Source organism: Xenopus laevis, chromosome 7S (assembly GCF_017654675.1).
Source record: "Xenopus laevis strain J_2021 chromosome 7S, Xenopus_laevis_v10.1, whole genome shotgun sequence".
Taxonomy (NCBI): domain Eukaryota; kingdom Metazoa; phylum Chordata; class Amphibia; order Anura; family Pipidae; genus Xenopus; species Xenopus laevis.
Genome location: NC_054384.1, coordinates 66,980,284 through 66,997,094, shown reverse-complemented (window position 1 = coordinate 66,997,094; position 16,811 = coordinate 66,980,284). Strand labels below are relative to the sequence as shown.

At 42.1% G+C, this 16,811-nt stretch overlaps 1 protein-coding gene across 1 annotated transcript; it reads left to right on the top strand.

Annotated features, from left to right (window-relative positions):
• The first annotated feature begins 7,741 nt into the window (after window positions 1–7,741).
• LOC121396036 (paraneoplastic antigen Ma1 homolog) lies at window positions 7,742–9,214 on the top strand. Its single transcript, XM_041570624.1, has one exon. It carries the CDS (start codon window positions 7,742–7,744, stop codon window positions 9,212–9,214), a length of 1,473 nt encoding a protein of 490 aa, XP_041426558.1.
• Window positions 9,215–16,811: the final 7,597 nt, after the last annotated feature.

Genomic DNA, 16,811 nt, shown 5'->3' with positions numbered 1-16,811 from the left:
TCTGGATGTTAATAGGCTGGGTGTCCTCCTGTCCTTGCCCTACTGTCTTCATTGTCCTGGTCAAAAACCTACAACCATAGTTCAAAATTTGATTAAAACAGGGTCAGTGTGTTAAGTAAAAAAAACAAAAAAAAACGATTTATTATATATTTAATTTGATCATCTTGTGAACTGTATGTCGATATACATGATAATATATTCCCTGCCAATTGCATGTGATAGCTACTAGTCATCCTTAGGAATTTAGCACATTTAGTCCTTTTATTGCTACTATATTTGGCGGTGGTAAAAATCTGCTGTCTAGAAAATGTGAATTGTGGACTGAGGCAGAAGATACCTTGATAGTTCCATTTCAATTGGATAGCAGCTATCCCAGCACAAATACAGTGCACTTCAGATCATTAACTCCAAAGTACACAATTTAATACACTCCATGGCCATTTACAAGCCATTTTTCTAATTACATGGCAATATTTCACCATAGCTAGTGGAACAATATTTTATATTGTTACTGTAACCTGAGAAGTATTGCATTTCTAGTTATTAACTCATGCAGGTTAACGTTATGTGTCTTCAGTCCATCCTGCAAAAATAGCTTCAAAGCTGTATTACTAGTGATGGGCGAATTTGCGCCGTTTCGCTTCGCCGAAAAATTCGCGAAACGGCGCCGGCGTCTCGTTTTTGACGCCGGCGCCCGTTTTTGACGCCGGCGCCCGTTTTTCCGACGCCGGCGCCCGTTTTTGACGCCGGCGTCCGTTTTTCGGAAAAAATTTTTTGACGCCGGCGAATTTTTTCCGCGAATTTTAGCGGGTGTTTCGCGAATTTATTCGCTGGCGGCGAATCACGCAAATTCGCCGCGAATTCGCGCCTGCCGAATAAATTCGCCCATCACTATGTATTACAAAGAATGGGGGGAAAAGAGAGAGAGATGAGGCGAAAAGTAAGGATTGATATATGGGAACAAAGAGTATATGCCACGACTGCAACACAGACTGAGTCACTAATGGTGTTTACGCTTTAATCACAAACAGTAAATTCAGACAGAGACGCTTGGATATAATTGAAGCTTTTATTGATCTAAAAATTTTAAATTCTGCTCATGCAACCCCCTTAGGACATGATTAGCTAAACACTCACACAGGAACATTTGAAATGCCACTGAGTACTGGAGTCTCCTGTGTTGTCCAGTGACCCAGACATCTGCACAAAGACATATCTCAAGCATTATCCCCATTATAGCAAGTGAGATACGGGAGATATCATAAATTTACTGTTAAGTAGGGGTTCAGGCCTAGAGCTGGGATAATGATGTTCACATAGATACAAGAGAGCTTTAAATATAATCCCTCCCTTGCATCATTCAGAAATGAATGTAGTAATGGAATGTCCAGCAAGTGGTTCTACCTGTTACTACAACTCCCAGGAGCCCCAAAGAACAACAGATAGAGAGTAGCAAGTTAAGAAAGAGATACTAAATGGATAGCTATAACTATAACACTGCAGTAAATGAGAACCACTAGAACAGTTTCAGTTTAAGTTGATTCTGAATGCTGTTCTCTGTGCATGTTATCTTGCTTGAGCCAGTTGTAGTGTCAGTGTTTCTAAACTGACCAGGCAAAGCTGAATCAATAACACTGGCATGGAAAATATCAACATGACAATGTCATAGATTCTATGATTCAGTTTTCATTTTTATCAATGCAGGATCATGTGGTTTTGCACATAGATTAAACAGAGCTGACACTCAAAGGGTTAAAAGACAAATTAACCCAGGCAAATTGTTATTTTTCAATTGTCCATCGCACTGCTGGGAGGGCCCAGATTGGGAGAAGCCAAGATGAAAACAACAAGATAGGCATCTTCCCTGGATGCAAGAGGCAGTATATCAATTGTTCAACAACGGGTAGTGCTTATCTAGTTGTCAAGGGCCTAACATGGAGTAGCTGCAATTTTCATTCTCTCTGTTTAGCTCTAAAAAAAAATAAACAGTGGGCATGTGCAAGAGATAAAATATTTTTTTAAATTTCCCATGTGCCAATCCCATTGCTCTTGTCCCAATGATGAAAATTTGTGCAAATAAAAGGGAAGGGACAGGGGGCGACGAATGTCAGCGGGCCTAGGCGGGCAAGCCGCTATGTACTGTAGATCCTGCCCTTTTCCTACCTGTGTTCTGGGTATAGTTGCCAGTTGCTCCTCTCTGGTTTTGACCCAGACAGCCCTGTTTTTGGAAAGGCTTTTCCAAATTAGGTAAACAGGGCAGGATTCTCCTAGATTGTGTAGCCCTGCCCCATGATGTCACTTGGCCTTCCCCCATGACATCACATGCCACCCCCTGCCCGTACCAAAAGTGGCAACCATTTGTTCCAGTCTTGGCTAAACTTTGTTTAAGAACCTCTTGTCTGATCTGGTGCTTTCTTTATTTTTATTCTTCTTATTTTATTTCTTTATTATTATTACTAATATTACTACTACTGTATATCAACAGCAAGTATTTCAATTACATCAATATATTCTGCAGCACTGTAAAATAGAAAGGAGAAATAAAGGTTATCCAGAAAGATCCAAATTATTGGTAGGCAAACGTCCAGTGGCGTAACTACTGGGGGAGCAGGGGGTGCGATTGGGCCAGGGCCACATCCCCTCAGGCCCCCCCGGCAGCTTGCGCGCCACTGTCTTCTACGGAGTTCTGGGTGTACGGAGGGGGGGCAGGGGGCCCGGCGCCAGGGCCCGTCCCCTCTAGTTACGTTACTGCAATCTTCCTCCACTTCATTTTCTGAGAAAGCTGCTCTGATGAAGCAGCACCCTGGGAAAAATATGTAGCAATGTATTCCTAATAGCTTGACATCCCCCAGTGAAAAACTTAAAGCTTTACATGTCCTTTAAGTTTGCCCACATCTAGTAACTAACAGTTTCTAGAAGTGTGATTTTGTCAGGCCTCACCTGTCCAGAGTCCAGATGTGAGGAGACGAGGTCCAGCAGGAGTGTCACAAGCTGTAGCAGACATTAGTAGTCAGAGGGAGTAGGCAGAAGAATAGTCGGAAGGCAAACAGGGGTTCGGTGCAGGCGGAGTTCAGTTGTAATCGGGAAAGCAGGCCGAGGTCGGATGCAGGCAGAGTTCAGTCGTAACGGATAAACAGGCTGGGGTCAAATGCAGGCGGAGTTCAGTCGAAAGTCGATATCCAAAGCCGAGTCAAAACCAGAATCAAGAAGTCAGGGTTCCAAAAAGTTCAGGAGCAGGTTAAATTATCAACAAGCACAGAGCCTTTCCCTGAGCGTCCTTTTAAAGGGGTATTTTGGCGCCAAGCACAATGACGCCTGTGTCCTGCGTCATCACGCCGCGCACGTTCACGTTAGTGGGCGTTTTTGCACCCGCGTCCGTTTTGGGGCGCAACGCGAGATGATGCACATGTGTTTGCGCCGGCGTCCTTCTTGGTGTGCGCGCTCATGCGCGCAGAATCCTCACCGATTTTAAACAGCTGACTAGTAAATGCTACCTGCTGATTGGCGACTAGACAAGTTTTATTTCATTATACCTGTACATTTTCTATATATACTATACTGTGTAAATTATGTAAAATGTGATATTGCGTATAGAAAATAAGATGTAACTGTTGCTCTGTTTTGCACTGTGCCTGTGAAATGGTTTGTATGGCTTAAACTTGCAAAGGGTTTGATGTTCTATATCTATTCTGTGGAAGTTGCATGCTGAACCTCTCTGGATACAGTATTAAAACAGGAGTAGGCAATCAATGGCATGGAATCATGACATTTCCAGCATCCTAACTACCTGTTCTGGCAAAAACAGAACCGTCGAGACTTATACTTGGAATGTCAAGGTCGTACTTCTGGATTCTCGATTCTCCAGGTTTTGGTATTATTGGAGGCTTTTTATGCCAAGTACAAGATGTTGGCCACCTAAGAATTATAGATACTATACTTGTAGATCTAGTCGTCCACCAAAATAAGTATCTAGCTAGAGATGAGATGAAGAATTGAGCACATATAGACCTCTACTAAATCAGTATTCAGGGATGGAAGAGTAAGAATATCCTTTATCATGGCCTCCTCTCAGAACCCGTCTGTTCCCTATAATCTGTAAATGTTAAGTGCCACTATTTCACTTGGAAGGCTCACTTGCAGATGGTGAATCATTCACTGCCAGCATTTCTGAGCCCTCAGACACTACATTGCCTATGTGTTTTCCTGGTAGGTCTGAACTGCATTCCGTAGCCTGGCATCCATTGCAGGTATTTGTTTCTCTTTTTTTTGTATTGCAAGAAAACTTTATTCACAGAAAATAATCAAGTTTACAGTAGACATGTGAGTAGGTGTTATTTCCAGGTGTCTCAAAAAGTTGTAAACTTTTGCAGATCAAGATCACGTATATTAGAATATACATTTAACAATAGAATTAGATAGAGAAAAAGTAAGCAGGGTGTGAAAAGGGAGGGGAGAGAGGGGGGGGGCTTGAAGGCATATATCCTGCATGTCTGTTTTAAGTTACAGTTTCTTATGTATATGCAAGTAGGAGATCCAGGGCTGCCAGGTCAAAATAAAATTATCTTTTTTCTCAGCTAGGTAAGAGGTCAGTTCCTCCATAAGGTAGATATCCGTAACATTTGTGATCCATTCCTCTAATGTCGGGGGGGTGGTTTCTCTCCAATGTCTTGGTATATTTGTTTCTCTTTATATTACATTTATTTCTGTCATAATGTCACAATATGGATAATCACTGCTCATTAAGCCACTTATTAAAGGAGAAAAGAAACAGACTGTGGCTGCAGCTAAATATTGCATAAACTCTCATTGACCCATGCTGGACTTGCTACAAAATTTCCAGCCTCCTATGGAGAAATCTAAAGGGATGATTCGGTTGATAAATCATGGGACCCTAAGAAAAGAAGGTCAAATGTTATTTCTCTCCCCTCTTCTCAGCTTTTATAACCCAAGGGAAATCACACAACCTTCATGAGTCTCAGATGTCCCTGTTTGATTGCAAGCTCTACAGAGCAGGTGACTGCAGTGTCTGTTCATATCTGTGCATGTAATGTGTAACAATACATTATTAGAAATAAAAAATATTCTTTTTTTTTCCCCATGCAAGTGCTTATATACAATTAAAGATAAGCCCACCACCCTCTCCGTTGTTGCAGATCCATACCCACAGGGAAATCATCCATTTATATTTAATGGGCAGACATTTTTTCTCTGTTTTATCTTCAAGATGAAGCCACCATCTCTATCACTGTAGGAGCAGGTAAACTTGCAAATATCTGGTAGGATATTCTATTAAAAACTTAAAATCCATCTGTGCATCTGGAAATATGCCAAAATGAGCCAACATAGATTAATTTCAATGTGAAAAACATATATATAATTATTTATCATTTGATACTCTATCTTCTCCATCTCCATTCAGTGTGAAGACAATGAACATTGGATACTCCAAACAGCTTTTTATTGTTTATTATCTATAATGTTCTATTGTTATAAAATATTTTGTGCATGTTCATAATTGATCTTTGCATTGACCACAGCCAAGTTGTCCTCATTCTAAATTTGCATTTAAAGAATATTAACAGCCCATGAAAGGGAAGAAGCAGCACTTGATCTGGAGTTTTTCCTTCCGCTGACCAACTCCAATCGGAGTCTATTTGTGTTTCAAGTATCCTAGGGAGCACATTCACTTACTTAGAATTCCTTCCTTTAGGTGATAATGCAGCTTGAAGTTTGGAGCACGGTGAATTGTAGAACTATAGCCAAAATGTAACTACTAGAAAGGAAAAAAAAACATGGCAATATCAAAATTTCTGAGGATACAATAGACTACATTAAGGAGCACATTTACTAAGCTCGAGTGAAGGATTCGAGGTGAAAAAACTTTCGAAGTATTTTTTTGGGTACTTCGACCATCGAATAGGCTACTACGACCTTCGACTATGACTTCGACTTCGATTCGAACTATTCGAACTAAAAATCGTTCGACTATTCAACCATTCGATAGTCGGAGTACTGTCTCTTTAAAAAAAACTTTGACTACATACTTCGGTAGTTTAAACCTACCGAGGTACAATGTTAGACTATGGGGACCTTCCCCATTACTTTTCTAAGGTTTTTTTGAACGAAGGAAAATCCTTTGATCGATGGATTAAAATCCTTCGTTTGAGGGATTAAAATCCTTCGAATCGTTGATCGTAGGATTCGCGGTAAATCCTACGAATTCGATATTCAAATTCGTAGGATTTTACCTCGAGGGTCGAATTCGTGGGTTTATTAACCCTCGATATTCGACCCTTAGTAAATGTGCCCCTAAATGTTAATATTTTTATATTAAACTCTTTATTCAAAGGGGCCTGCATACACTTTGTTATTTTATTTATCTATATTTCTTTTCCAGCAGCAGCCAAATAAGTAAGTGCTTTTATTTACAATTCATCTTCTGTCTAGTTTAATACCATATTAACTTATTCTGTACTAAACAATAACTATATAATGTGTTGTGCTTGTAGCTTTCATACTTTCCTTGTATCTCTTACATCATCCCACAACCTTAGCACCCACCTACACACAAACACATATATACAGACACACTGGATATTTTATTTCTATATGTAACACCCCTAACTAAAGCAAGAAACATGAACAAGTGCTGCATAGACAGTCTACAGGACTACATATCCCAGCATGCCTCAGAGCTGAGGACCTGGCTGGGGCTATAATCCACCAATGATAAGAAAGGGTGCAAAATGTTTTGAGGACCACACTGCTGGACTATAAAAAAGGGAGAGAAGTGTGTGCCTGGAGGCAGAAAAACTGCTGACTGCTGCCTACCTGCTGTACCTGCTCTGCGTGAGAGCTGCCAGAGGGGAGAGACATCTGCAGGGATCCTGCCCCAGGGGAAGCTGCTACTGGGAGAAGCTGACTCTGCTATCCCAGCCCTAGACTAGCACCTGTAAAAGAGCTATCAGTGCTAGCCAGAAAGGGAGCAGGGGGAAACTGCCTGCGGTTGGTGGGAGAGCCCTAGGCTGACATGCTGCAAAGAGGCCCAGGTGATTTCAGCTGCTAGAGAACAGAGCTGCCTGCATCCCATCTGAGGTCTGTTACTAAAGGTGATACAGAGTTTGGAGCACAGACTGTGAGTAACCTGCAACACCACACACTATTGGGGAACTGTGTATTATCAAACAATAGGAGCTAATCCATCTGTTGCTGAACTATACACTCTGCCAAGTCATTTCTCACCTGAGAGGAAAGTGTTTCTTCACTAAGTTTATAAAGTTATACTGCTAACCGACAGAGGAAAGGATCAGTGCTATTGGCCAATAAGCTAAACTCAATAAGGGCCCCAACGTGCACAAATCATCTGGGACTGTGACAGGGAAATTAAGTTACAACATTTAGCACATATATTTTCTGCATACTTTGTATTAGCAATTTAAATGGTGTCATTGTTGGTTGGTGTATTGTTATACATATATATCTTGCTTTAATATTTTAAATCATAGTCGGATCCCTGCTGATTATTTGTTACGCTTAATAAAGAAAAGGGATATCACTGTTTATCATTATTGTGGTCCGTTCAATGGGGTGTCACTGAGCGTGCTGGAGTAACCCATATATATATATTAGTCTCACTCAAGGGTGTGCTACATTTGGGGGCTCGTCCGGGATTATCTCCACCCACGTCACTGACTCCGCCCCTTTTCACCAGTTGTATAGCATCCTGCCATAAGAAGCGAAGATGGAGCCGCAAGCCTTGCTAGAGTGGTGTCAGGACCGTCAGGCAAACCCCACATATTGCCTAGCTCTGATAATAGCAGAGGCAAACTTAAATTCAAGGCAGATTTACCAGTTAATGGATGAAATGTCACCTTTTGGCCGCTGCCTAATAGTTGATAGGAAAACAGATAACAAGGATGTAAAGACATGCGTTTTGCTGCAAATGGAGGATCCTATAAATCCTGATGATGTCCCATTCATGATGACATTCGGCAGTGAGAAATATCAGTGTAACTTGGTTTTACCTGCTTCACCAGTTTCAGTTATCACATCAGACGGAGATGTTGAACATCCAGCAGCCGGAAACAAAGAAGTTAACAACCCATCCCTCGCAGCAAATCCATGTGGGCCCTCTGCTGCCATTGGGGCAGATATCCTTACTGCACTAGGAAACTTAGTAGAGAAGTGTGTTCGGCCTATACAGCCTCACAGCGGGTTTGGATACAGAAAACTACACTTTTTCTCAGGAAAACAACCCACGCCAGAAGGGGAAGATGACTTTGAAGCCTGGATGGATCAAGCCACCCAAGCCCTGGAAGAATGGGATGTTCCAGAGTCACAGAAGAAACAGAGAATCACAGAGAGTTTGATGGGTCCAGCTGCGGATGTAATTCGGGCCCTGAAGCAGAGCAAAAGGGATTGTTGTGCCACTGATTACTTGCAAGCTTTGCATGATGTGTATGGCCGAACTGAGAATGTGGCTGAGCTCATGTATCAGTTTGAACACACCTACCAAGAGAAAGATGAAAGTATGTCCGATTATATCCCACGGCTAGAGAAGATACTCCACCACATAATATTAAAGAAAGGAATGGATCCCTATATGGCTGACCAGCTTAGAGTAAAGCAAATCTTGAAAGGAGCTCAACCGAATGATCCCATCATGTGGAAACTAAGGATACCAAAGGAAGACCGTGCAGTCCCCACTTACCCCCAACTAATCAAACAAGTACGGGAGGAAGAGGCCCTTATGGAAGCCAAGTTACTGCCTACCAGTAAAAGCATGACTTCAAATAAGGTGAAACCAGGAGGGGAAGCCATCCGAATTGTTCAAGCGAGTACTGGAGTTATAGCCCCAGAGCAAAGTGAGATTCACAACCGGTTGGATGCTCTGAGCGAGATGGTTGAAAGGATAGCCAAAATTCAACTGGCTGCATTAGAAAAGGACACTAAGTGCAGGTCAGATATTGTATGCTGTGAGAAGCCTACCTCTAGCCAGGCTCAAGATTTCCATCTTACATATGAGAATACCCCAGCACCTGGGCCCCCTCAACTAAATAGGACAAAAGGAGTACTGGGGTTCTGTCATCGGTGTGGTGAAGATGGCCATTACAAGAGGCAGTGCCGAAATGCTGAGAATGCCCAGAAGGTAGTAGCAAAACTTCTGGCTAAAGAGAGAGGGAAGGCTCAGGGAAACTTCAGAGGGCCCCAGTGAAGGAGCAAACTGGAAGCCCGCCTAAGAGAAGCTCCAATAGATTTAAACAATGGGTAGACAGTGGCGAGGAGGCCTCCAAAACCCAAGCAAGACAGGTGCCAACTGAAGGTGCACTATACCATACCAGTATGGAAAAGTTCAAAGGACAATTTCATCCCCGTACCCAGAAAGGGGTTAGAGAAGCTTGCACATGGTGGGGACCCGAATTGCCTAAAGGGTTGGCAGGTCCATCTCCAGTTGTTCCAGTCCAGATTGAAGGAATCTACGGAGATGCTCTATTAGACAGTGGGGCTCAAGTGACTATACTATTTCAGGATTTTTACAAGAAATACCTGAGCTACATCCCTTTGGAAAAAATAGAAAACCTTGAACTATGGGGCCTAGGTGATACAAAGTTCCCTTATGATGGCTATATTAATATCAAGTTGGAATTTCCGCCTTCAGTGACCGGATCTAAAGAGGCTGTTGAAGCATTGGCTTTAGTGTGCCCTAGACCAGGAGGATCTAAGACTTCCATAGTGGTAGGCACCAACACTGATCTGATAAGGCGAATGCTTGCTGGCCTGTTGGACTCAAGACAAAGACTGGATTTTAAGAAAGTTAACATTCACCCCATGCTGCAGTCCGTACTGGTCTCCAGGCACAAACAGAAGCGGGAACCAAAAGAATGTGTGGGAAATGTATGGTTTATGCAGAGAAGAGAGCAAGTAATACCCCCTGGGCAAATAAAATGTTTGAATGCTCGGGTAAAGATGCGCTGGGAGGACTCAGTCCCTGACCTCATGATTGAAGGGGAACAAGGTGCTGACTTGCCTCTTGGAGTTGAACTTATTTCAGAAGCTTTGCCGGCGGAATGCTTAAGGCGAAAAAAGGGAAACATAAGAGTAGGCCTCAAGAATACGACCAGTGTACCAGCTATACTACGTCCCCATGCCCTGCTGGGTAGAGTCCATTCAGTTTGCCCTATCACTGACACTGACCTAACTTCAGATGCCTGGGAGTTAAAGCCAGAAGATTTCAAATTTGGTGACTCACCTATCCCAGAAGATTGGAGAAACCGATTGCAGATTCAGCTGCTTAAAAAAAGTCAAGTGTTCTCCAGAAGTGACCTGGATATGGGCTGCTCTAATAGCACTCAACACAGGATTCGTCTCAAGGAAGATAGACCCTTCAGAGAGAGGTCTCGGCGCATAGCTCCAGGTGACCTAGAAGATTTAAGGAAACATCTAGAAGAGCTGAAGACAGCAGGGATCATCAAGGCATCAAGAAGCCCATATGCTTCTCCGATCGTGGTAGTGCGTAAAAAGAATGGGTCCATTCGAATGTGTGTGGATTACCGAACTCTGAATCGGCGCACCATACCGGACCAATACACTACCCCTCGGATAGAGGAGGTCCTGAATTGTCTTGTAGGAAGCAAGTGGTTTAGTGTATTGGACCTTAGAAGTGGATATTACCAAATACCAATGCATCCAGATGATAAAGAGAAAACTGCTTTTATATGCCCTCTTGGATTCTATGAATTTGAACGGATGCCGCAAGGTATCTGTGGGGCACCCGCCACCTTCCAAAGGCTTATGGAACGTACTGTGGGAGACATGCACCTACTAGAAGTGTTAGTGTACCTGGATGATTTAATTGTATTTGGAAGAACTTTGGAAGAACATGAAGAAAGGTTGATGAAAGTTCTTGATCGGCTCCAGAAGGAAGGCCTGAAGCTATCACTTGATAAATGTCAATTTTGTCAACCTTCCGTGACCTACATAGGACATGTGGTGTCTGCAGCTGGAATTTCTACTGATCCCAGTAAAATAGAGGCTGTGTCCACCTGGCCAGAACCCAGAACCACCACTGAGTTACGTTCTTTTCTTGGATTCTGCGGATATTACAGACGATTTGTAGAAGGGTTCTCCAGAGTGGCTAAACCTCTCAATCAGCTCCTGCAGATCGACACAGATCAAGAGAGTGAAGACAAACCCAGGTCGATAAGAAAATCAACCACTCCGGGGTGGACCAAGGAATCCATAGAGGACAAGTGGACAGAAGAATGTGACCGAGCATTTAATCAGTTAAAATATTGCCTCACTCATGCCCCAGTTCTGGCTTATGCTGATCCCAGTAAGCCATATACCCTTCACATCGATGCCAGTAGAGACGGCTTAGGAGGTGTGTTATACCAAGAGCATGAAAAATTGTTGAGGCCAGTTGCATTTATCAGCAGAAGCTTATCCCCCGCAGAAAAGAATTATCCTGCGCATAAGCTAGAGTTCCTTGCATTAAAATGGGCAGTGGTTGATAAACTCCATGACTACTTGTATGGCACTGAATTTGAGGTCCAAACAGACAACAACCCTCTAACGTATATCTTAACAACGGCTAAACTGGATGCAACAGGGCACAGATGGCTAGCTGCCTTAGCTAATTATACATTTAGCCTACGCTACCGTCCAGGTCGCAGTAACGGAGATGCTGACGGGTTGTCCAGACGACCCCATGAGACCCTGCACCCTGATGATGAATGGGTTGAAATTGCAGCTCCAGGTGTAAAGACTGTGTGTTCAGCAGTGTCCTATGAATGTCGAACAGGTAGCATGGCTGAGAACATAGGCCTCAAGCTGGAGGGAGTTCCGTTACTCTACTGCAATATTACCTCTATTCAGGCTACCTCACTACCACCTCTCTCTAAAGAAGATATAATGAGGGATCAAAGAGATGACCTTCTTTGTAAAGTAGCCATGGAAGCTCTTAAGAAGAGACAAGTAGAAGTACTTAAAGCTGACTCTCATCCCCTTGCTAAACTTTTGATAAAGGAATGGGAAAAACTAACATTGAGAGATGGAATGGTCTATAGAAGGGCTCCCAATAAACAAAACCAAGAGAAATGGCAGTTACTGCTTCCACAAAAACATAGAGAAAGTGTCCTTGTGTCATTACATGATGAACATGGTCATTTGGGCTATGAAAAGACTTTAGGACTAGTAAGAGACCGTTTCTACTGGCCTTGCATGAAGCAAGATGTGGAAGATTACTGCAGGTCCTGTTTGCGGTGTATACAGAGAAAGACTTTACCAACCCGGAATGCCCCTATGGGTCACATTGAAAGTCAAGGGCCCATGGACCTTGTGTGTATTGACTTTTTATCACTTGAACCAGATAAAGGTGGCATCAGCAACATCCTAGTAATCACAGATCATTTCACTAGGTATGCTCAAGCATTTCCAACTAAAGATCAACGGGCTATCACAGTAGCTAAAGTGCTCGTTGAAAAATTCTTTGTTCATTATGGGCTACCACATAGAATACATTCGGATCAAGGCAGAGACTTTGAAAGTAAACTTGTCCATGAACTGTTACTGCTACTGGGAGTGCATAAATCCAGAACAACTCCGTACCACCCACAGGGGGACCCACAGCCTGAAAGGTTTAACAGAACTTTGTTAGATATGCTGGGTACCCTAACTTCAGAACAGAAAACACATTGGAGCCATCATGTGGCCACCCTAGTACATGCATACAATAGCACTAAGCATGATGCCACAGGCTACTCACCTTACTTCTTAATGTTTGGACGTGAAGCTAGACTTCCTATAGATATGGCCTTTGGAGTTACTGCGGATGATACCCCTGTTAAATCGCACCAAAGTTATGTGGAGAGACTAAAAAGAAACTTGCAACAGGCCTTTGAGAAGGCTCAAGTAGCATCAGGGAATAGAAATCAGCAAAATAAAGCCCGGTATGACCAGAAAGTGAAATTCCATGATTTACAGCCTGGAGACAGAGTTCTCCTACGAAATCTGGGGCTACCAGGAAAACACAAACTAGCTGACAGATGGGGATCGCAACCTTATATAATTTGTTCTCAACTTCCAAACATTCCGGTATATCAGATCAGGCCTGAAGGAAAGAATCATCCTATTAAAACATGGCATAGGAACCATCTACTTCCTATTGGCCCAACAGTAAGAGAGCCAAGATCTGTAGATGATAAACCTCCCAAAGACACCAGACCCAGAAGGTCAAAGAGAATTCAGAATCAAACTCCTACTGTACCTAGGGCTGACTGTCGCATCTACTCAAGTGAAGATGAATCTGAAGAAGAGGAATGGGGTTTAAACTATTTCTTCTATGAAACAGACTCAGAGGGACCTGCTTTAAATAGTGAGGAACCCACTACAGAATTAAATGTAAATGCTCCAGAGTTTATTCCAGAAAATCCTGAGTTAATTGAAAATATAGATGATGTACCTTCCCAGGTGTCAGAGGTTGCTCCTGACACATCTATCACAAATGGAAACGAATCTGTACATGAACTGTCAGACAACCTACCGCCTACACTAGAGACTGATACTGATGTTGGCTCCAGAGTTGACTGTGATGAAGAACATATAGAGGCAAGAGTGTTTAACACTAGAGAACCCAGAGTAATCAGACCACCGCAAAGGCTTACTTATGATTCTCTGGGCAATAGTACAGAAAAGACTGTGATTGTGGCCCATAGAAATGCCTACGCCCATGTTCCCTCTACTGCACACTCTTCAGGTGACATCCCAACTCAGTGTAGATCTGTGGTGTATTTTCAATGTCCTTACTGGGTAGATATACAAATTTGTGTTATGTTACTTATACATGTATGTACCTGTCATATATTATGCATTGCTAATTATGCTCAGAGGTTGCTCTTGAGAGGACTCAAGATTTGTGGTGGGGGGAGAGTGTAACACCCCTAACTAAAGCAAGAAACATGAACAAGTGCTGCATAGACAGTCTACAGGACTACATATCCCAGCATGCCTCAGAGCTGAGGACCTGGCTGGGCTATAATCCACCAATGATAAGAAAGGGCGCAAAATGTTTTGAGGACCACACTGCTGGACTATAAAAAAGGGAGAGAAGTGTGTGCCTGGAGGCAGAAAAACTGCTGACTGCTGCCTACCTGCTGTACCTGCTCTGCGTGAGAGCTGCCAGAGGGGAGAGACATCTGCAGGGATCCTGCCCCAGGGGAAGCTGCTACTGGGAGAAGCTGACTCTGCTATCCCAGCCCTAGACTAGCACCTGTAAAAGAGCTATCAGTGCTAGCCAGAAAGGGAGCAGGGGGAAACTGCCTGCGGTTGGTGGGAGAGCCCTAGGCTGACATGCTGCAAAGAGGCCCAGGTGATTTCAGCTGCTAGAGAACAGAGCTGCCTGCATCCCATCTGAGGTCTGTTACTAAAGGTGATACAGAGTTTGGAGCACAGACTGTGAGTAACCTGCAACACCACACACTATTGGGGAACTGTATTATCAAACAATAGGAGCTAATCCATCTGTTGCTGAACTATACACTCTGCCAATTCATTTCTCACCTGAGAGGAAAGTGTTTCAAGTTTATAGAGTTATACTGCTAACCGACAGAGGAAAGGATCAGTGCTATTGGCCAATAAGCTAAACTCAATAAGGGCCCCAACGTGCACAAATCATCTGGGACTGTGACAGGGAAATTAAGTTACAACATTTAGCACATATATTTTCTGCATACTTTGTATTAGCAATTTAAATGGTGTCATTGTTGGTTGGTGTATTGTTATACATATATATCTTGCTTTAATATTTTAAATCATAGTCGGATCCCTGCTGATTATTTGTTACGCTTAATAAAGAAAAGGGATATCACTGTTTATCATTATTGTGGTCCGTTCAATGGGGTGTCACTGAGCGTGCTGGAGTAACCCATATATATATATTAGTCTCACTCAAGGGTGTGCTACATATATAAAAAGAAGAAGCAGTGCTGGTTATGCATGCAACATTACAACAGCGAAAGGGTTAAACATATATGCATTTGTACATGATATTACTGTTTGAAAGGGATTTTTCTCATACACAATATCAGCCATATTCAGTGATCTTTACACTTTTTTTGCTAGGCAATGCTTCTCACTTCTCAAATCGTTGAACTGTGAAAGTGTTATCCATTTTTACTCAATGTAAAGTATGAGTTTGTTCTATTGTAGACCAATATTATTATTTATTGCTGTTATATAATCTGGGATCATTTTCCTGCTTTGTTTCAAAATCAATGCTTCTTTCAATCGGGATCCTTATGCAAGTTGCCAATAAGTTGCCTAAAGGTGGCCATATATGTTACAATTACGATCTTTACTGGAAAAGATATTTCCAAGAAAGGTTGTTCATTTCAACAAACACGTGTAGAGCTGAATCGTCAGATAAACAGGTAGAAACAATAGAACAATGGAAGATGTTTGGGTGCCTTCAAAGGCACCTGATCAAAATTTTCCAGCCAGCCTGATCGACAAGCCAACTGATATCCAAGTCTTCTGTTTATATTGGTCAACTCGTCTCCCACCATACACACACAGAATATTGAAATTTTTTGTGTCTATGGCCACCTTAAGACAGAAATTACTGGTGTGCTGTCGTTGAGGTTTTCAGCCTCAGCCCCAGGGAAGGAGGGCGACATTTTTTTGTTTGGTTAGGCTACCAATAGATTTTTTTTTCATAGGAGAGCTTATAGCTGCTTACTTCTATATGGTGCTTGATATATTTTTAAGGAAATGCACAATGTTTTGCCTTGGCAACCCCATTAGAACTGATCCAATTTTTAAACCAGTATTATGTCTGCAAATATAAAATAGATGTAGAACAAATCAATTCATATTTATGTCTCTATTAAATTCCTCATACAGACTTAAACCCCATGCAAGCTTTCTTCTTTAGTATTTTTTTGAGTTGACTGATAGTTAATAAGTACCTTGCCTGAAATTCTTTTCTGTATTCTGTTTGTCTGTTTTTGACATTTTATATAAGGTACAATTTCATAAGTTGTTATAGAAAAGTACCCCATGATTTTCATGAAAGGTCTAGTTATTCTCTGACTCTGTTTTCTACCATGACAATGTTAATACATGCATAATCCTCTACAGACTGAAACCAAATTTGCTCTCAAGTTGCTATTCATCACAAAAATGACTCTTGTTGATCATATGTCTATAAAAGAGATTCTGTGTTAGTTGCTGAATATTACACACAGCATTTTCTCTATCAGTCCAATTGCATAGGAGGTGGGGCCAGCACAAGGTCTGTATCCTCCAGGCACCTCATAAGGCCCTTTCTGGATATATGATGGCCAGGAAGGCTTCATCAACATGGGTTGGCAGAAGCAGGGCAAAAACTAAGACATCCCTTTAGGCTAGGGCCAAACAGGGCCAAAATCAGACTGTTGAAATCCATAGGTCAATTTGCAAGTTGCAAAGAGATAAATGAATTCAGCAAAAATAAGAGTACAAATTTGCATTTCACAATGTAATATTGTTCCTAAAACTGATATTGCATTCAAAATGTTTATTGCGCCCTCTTAAGAAGTGCTTGAAGGCGTTGTAATCTTTTGGAGCAAACACAACAACCTTTTCAGTAATAACTTTTATTACATTAACTGCGCACTGGTGCAAACTATAAAATTCACAAACCTTCTTCCACAGTCGGAAGAGGTCGCTAAACAGTTTCCGGGTTTGCAAAAGCTATATTAAATTCATGCAAAATAAAATTTGTTAACGCAAAGGCTTAGATTTTCGAATTGCGAGTATTTTTTCTGTTATCAGCT

Bases quoted from the DNA above. Each gene is read 5' to 3' on its own strand.
- LOC121396036 (XM_041570624.1), top strand. From the start codon at position 7,742: ATGGAGCCGCAAGCCTTGCTAGAGTGGTGTCAGGACCGTCAGGCAAAC.